The 5,844-nt window shown below is 32.4% G+C and overlaps 1 protein-coding gene across 1 annotated transcript in view; it reads right to left on the bottom strand.

Annotated features, from left to right (window-relative positions):
• Positions 1–149: 149 nt before the first annotated feature.
• The window catches only part of LOC117117543 (atlastin-1-like), a gene marked incomplete at its 3' end in the record, with an annotated part of 17,955 nt that continues 12,260 nt past the window's right edge, over positions 150–5,844 (bottom strand). Inside the window, exons 12-18 of the mRNA XM_033261858.1 lie at positions 5,345–5,449; positions 4,299–4,400; positions 2,563–2,652; positions 1,873–2,011; positions 1,309–1,436; positions 1,159–1,215; positions 150–221 (exon numbers count right to left, since the gene is read on the bottom strand). Of these exons, the coding sequence (XP_033117749.1) occupies positions 150–221; positions 1,159–1,215; positions 1,309–1,436; positions 1,873–2,011; positions 2,563–2,652; positions 4,299–4,400; positions 5,345–5,449 (693 nt within the window). The remainder of the gene's footprint in view (positions 222–1,158; positions 1,216–1,308; positions 1,437–1,872; positions 2,012–2,562; positions 2,653–4,298; positions 4,401–5,344; positions 5,450–5,844) is intronic.

Here is a 5,844-nt window from a genome sequence, read left to right on the forward strand (position 1 = left end):
CACATCTTAAAAACACATATACTGTAAAAACAATGGCTGGATCTAGAATGAAATGAAATTGATAAACAGCCACAAATAGAACCACAAATTTCGGAAAACCATAGTCCCACATTAATGGATGCAAGATAATCGTATTTTGTGATAATTACCTCATTCATTTGTTTTTCAAATTCCATCATCACTTCGTGGTAAGATTTCCTACCATGTGCTATTGCATTCGCCTACAAGAATTAAATATATCTATGTTAATCACGGGCAGATCAAGAATAGTGTGGGGCGGGGGCACAACATTTTCAGAGTAGATAAGTTAGTAGCACATAAAATTAGTATACATTGACATTTTTAAATGTAGTATCAAAACGGGGGTGGGGGTGCGCCTTATAGAATTAGCGCCTGTTAAAAGCCATGGTTTCACAAAAAAAATGGTTATGATGCTGCATTTGTCAGATCAAACGCAGTTCATACAAGAAATTCTTGACGATTATTTTCAAATCATAACCACAAGACGATGGATGCTATTTCAGCAATAAATCAATTGTATACACTTACAGACATTTATGCCGTAACAGACCATCAACCTCCAAACTAATTCATTTTTGTAGTAACCCAAAAAGTGTTTCTGTGAGAATTTGTTCTCCAATATATAAAATAATCCATCCATTCCATCTCAAAAAAAAAATTGCATGTTAAACATACCCCATTTCAATTTTGATAATTTTATATTTTCAATATGCTCAGACTGAATTTGTATACATCATCTTCTAGTCAGTTTGTTCAATAAAATGTAAAATATTTTTGTTGATGCAGATCCAAATGATTCAAGAAAGTAATTTTGTAAGACAATTTTAAAGTTAACATGAGATGAGAATGAGATACAAATTAGGCCTAATTGTGTCTGTATTACTTTAGTTTGGGTGCTTAGCTTGGTATTTATTGTTTTTATTTTCCGCCTTTTTCTTTGTTTTCTAGACTTCAATATTGTCGAGCGCATAGAGACCTCGTTTACTTGCGCTATATAAATCCATATATTATCATTATTATATCATTATCATATAATATAATATCAGGACCTAACAGGATTTACATAGAAAGTCCCTAAATTTTTTAGAAAAATCATATTGTTTGATTGGTAATAAAATTAATTCCAAATGTTCTCACCTCAGGTATGCCTTCAACTTCAAACAGCTCTCCATCAGTGATAACCTCCATGTACCTCTGAAATGCGTAAAAAAACAATCTTACTGATTTCATATAAAATGTACGTCTTTGTACCAACAATTAAGCGTACACATGTTACCCAGATATTACCTTAAAATAATTGAATAGGCTTTCACATGTCACGTCTTTTCCATCAATTCTTTTGAGCTCAGGCACATCTGATAAAAACAAAAGCTGTACCAATTCCCTCACCGTCTTTTTAAACCTATCAGGAATGTCTGATGATTAAAAAAATATCAAATTTAAGATCGTAAGTGCAATTACGCCATAATGATGATAGTAATAATTATCATTGTTATCGATATTGTTATTGTTATCACCATCATAATTATCCCTATTATTATCATAATTATCATAATTATTTAGTATTTCCTAAATAGCCTTTAGGACTATGTAACAAACATTTTTCCACAAAGTTGTAAAAAACTAAACATGGTTTGTTTTTTAATGACTATTTCCCTTTTTTATTTGCCACCAAAAGAACCTACATAGGAAATGTCTTGAGACTCTTGTAGGTTATCCTCGGTTCGTTTCATAAATAAGGTAACCAACCTGAACCAAGAAAAGACAGAATAAACCTAGAATAAAGTTCATTTGTTTATTGAAATTACTACAAGCAAGGCGTTAGAGATACCTTTTTACATCATTACTTACCTTTAAATTGACCCTTGCTCACACCCTCGCAAACTTCATCCCCTGGGTGAGGCATGAGAAAACACATTATTTTATCAAACACCTCATAAATAGATTTTCTTAACTGTATATTTTCTTCACTTTGCATTGGAGATATTTCCTATAAAACAATCAATCAATTAATCAAGCAATCATGAAATCAATGAGTCATTCAATCAATTAATCAATCGATAAATAGATGAATTGGTCAACAAACCAATGAATCAAGCAAATCATGATAATGGATGAATCATCAAGATGAATCATTAGATACAAGACAAACAATCAGAGTTTGAGTAAGTCTAATGTTAAATGAAATTTAATATGGAATAATTATTATTATTAATTTATATTTTTTTTTGAAAAATACATCAATATAATCAACTTCTCCAAAAATATTAAAATTAATGTTTAAAATCAATTGCCTTATTATAATCTGAACCTATTACTACTTTTGAATGATGATTACGTCTTCTAGATTTCATGATTAATACCTGCCTTTGCTACATTAGGTCATTGTGTCAAATAATAATACACTATCCTTATCGGTATGGTACCACACCTCTCATTGTGTATAATCTTTCAATACCATAATAACAAATTTGTGATAGTCAATAGACTGGTAGTTCCTAACCTGAGATTAAAATCCCATAGTTAACAATTGCAACTAACCATGCATTTCTTAAGGCGTTTCATGCCGCCAGCTTTTCCAAATGAACATTCATATTGACTTGCCCAATCTCGAATAAGAAACAGCAGTTTCTGGAAATATAATATAAAACATTAAGTAATATTATAAAATATTATTTTGTTTTTAAATTTATATACAAAAAAGAGTACACATGTACATTATTAACAAAGGAAATAGTAAAAAATGTAAATATCATCTTGTAAAATTTCCCGATATCAAATCTAAAACAATTATTATTTGATGCGTCTGCAATCTTGAAAGCCAAAACATCTATCTTTCAGAAATATTCTCCATGTATTCTTCCAAAAAACTTAAACAATGAATTTTGAAATTTAAATTATTAAATAAAGTTTTAGCTTTTAATTAAACAAAGAATTAGAGCGACGAAGTTTTTGTCGTTAATTAACTGACATGTTTCTGTAACTCTATTTGTTCTATAAAAACGTAATATAACACTCTGCTGAATTATGTAGGAACATGATGTTATAAAATCGTATCAAACTTATTTCATCAACGGAAGTTCCTTGGTCACCTGATCAACCTAGTGGAATGCGTCTAATAATATTTAGAGGCACGCCTCGTGAATATGGCAAATGATATTAATTTATTGTATAATTTATACACTTCATTTGGAATGCCATAGGATTATTTTAGTGTACTGGGAGGCCAAAAGGTGTGGTGGTAAAATTTACAGTGATTTCCTTCATCCTTCCGATTTTTGTCGATCCAATCGGCAATTTGATCTATTGCAAGGGTGGAATTGAAAGTTTGTTGGAGGGCCAAAGTGAATTTTGGATTTAACACCGAGGGTCACACCCAAAATTTTGATGGTTCCAGTGTGATTCCAAAACCTTCATTCACTGCTTTTATGCCACCTTCTTCTCATTTTTAATATTGCTTTTTACTGATGATCGGTGTTTGGCCGTAAAAACAAGGTATTTTCTTGCAAAAAGGGTTGGCAAATATAATTTTTAATTTGTCTCCGCGGGCCAAAAAAAAAGTCATTATCGGGCCGCACTTTGCCCACTCGTGGGCTATTGGAATAACCCGGAAATTTACAATTGAGTGACCAGCTGAATTGAAAAGTTCGGCTACTGGTTGATCATGAAGCTTAGATGTTTTGATAGCTGATCTATGTTGTGTCATTCTCTTACGAAGAGTGTTCTTTTGTTTGTCCGACATTTTCACCACAAATACTACAATATATGAGATAAATTACATCTTTGGTGAGTCAATTCATTGATTGCCTTATCCTTAGTATGTGGTTTGTTTGGTTGTTCTTGAATGATGGCGGAAAATGAAGCAAGGAGCATGTTTTGCATGATGAACCACTAAGATGACTGCCCAACTTATGGCTGTCGCAAGAGTCAATTTGCTTCTTAAATTTAGCTCTTACTAATAGTATTACAAAGGTTAGGTGGTCTGCGATAGGGTTCGGAGCATGCCCCAAAGAAGTGTTTGTTTTCAAAACGCCAGGAAATAACCCATGAGGCGTTTTGGACGATTCATAATTTTCTTTGATATTTCTTTAACTTTTACTTTCCATAAAAAGGAGCCGGGCGGATCGGCTCATGAGACGTTCTTTTGTCTGTAGGATGGGCATATGTTTCTGAATTATAGCCCTTAGTGGTGGTAACCTACAGTGATAGATGTGTATAAGAGACAGGAGTAATGCATGTTGAAAATCTAAAATTTGAAAGACTGACTGTTTTCTTACCTGGAAAGGCTTATTGTCATTCTTAACTGCAATTCCATACCCAACAAATAGTTGAAGAAATTGGAGGTCTGCTTCGTTGATATCGGATTTGATATTATATACCTGCAATGAAATCACCTGCAATTATGACACATTGGCATATTTTGAAAAAGCCTTTAACGCGTCAACGTTTTTGATACCTCCCTCTTTATAGTTATCTAATTTGTCAAAAAAAAACATTTAAAAAAAATAAAAATAAACAATCATAATAGCCTCTACAATTATTACGCTGTCTTCAGTCACAATTATTTTTATCTATTTTTCAATTTTTTAAAGCAATTCTATCTGCAATACAGATTAACGTAAATGTTTTAATACAAAGTGCTTTATTCACTAAGCTCCGATACTCATCGGCATCAAGAATGTTTTATCTTAACACCTGTGTTTTCCTTATAGAGCACTGTGTGCCATCTACTAATAGTTGAAATAAATAAGTGGAATAAGCTATTTAAGATATAATACCGTAAAACCTCGAATTGAAGCCCAGTGGGCTTAATCTCGAGATGAAGCCAATTTCTAATTGAAGCCTTCCCTCTTTTGCAAAATTAGCCTCGAAAAGAAGCCTACCTTGAAAAGAGGCCCATGGGCTTCTTTTCAAGATAGATAGGCTTCTTTTGGAGATACAATACATACACTGTACATTAATTTCAGGAAACAAAATAAGGTAAATGCAAGCTTGATTTATAAAAGTAGTTTAGTTGATTTAATGCCAGTTCAATACACTCCATGATACAGATTTATGTTACAGTGGCCTTATTTATTGATTTATAATACAAATTCACAAAATTTACAGCATTCATTTTGAAAAAAATCCCCCTCCTTACTTTGTAAAAGTAGACCATCTCGAAAAGAAGGCTATTTCAAAAAAGCCTATAATGCTGGCAAAAACAAAAAAAAAAAAAAACAAAAAAAAAACAAGACATATATAAGAAATTTATATAGGCTTCTACGGAAAAACCCCAAACCAGATATTGATAAACATATAGACAAATAATATGTAACCGTACCTGTATGGAGCTCAATAATGTGCTAAGTGCAAACATTGAAGCATTTAGTCTCATGGGTGTGTATTTATCTTGTGTTCCTTGAGTATCCATCAAAACGACACCGAACTACAAAAGGTATAACACATATTTATGAATGTAACAGAAGAACAATATAGTGCAACCTTGAAGCGTATTTGTTGCTCAAGATGCAAAGCTGAAGTTTCAGCATTCAAACGGCTGAATTAGTATTCAACTTTTAAAAAGCGTTTGTTTATTAATAACAATCGTAATTCTACCACAATCACCACCACCACTACTACTAATATCACTGATACTGCTACTAATGCTGCTGACAGGCGTTGGCTGGCATTGAAACCATCCATGCGGAAAGTATCGTCGCTCACATCACGAACTAACACAATTAAATTCAATTGTGTTAGTTCGTGAAATCAAAAAAGCGCGTCAAAATACGCGCTGTTGTTGTTAAGGACTTTTTGTGTGGTAAAGAATACAAAATTACT

Source organism: Anneissia japonica, unplaced genomic scaffold, assembly GCF_011630105.1.
Source record: "Anneissia japonica isolate Jap-2015-1 unplaced genomic scaffold, ASM1163010v1 scaffold8299_len47186_cov215, whole genome shotgun sequence".
NCBI lineage: Eukaryota > Metazoa > Echinodermata > Crinoidea > Comatulida > Comatulidae > Anneissia > Anneissia japonica.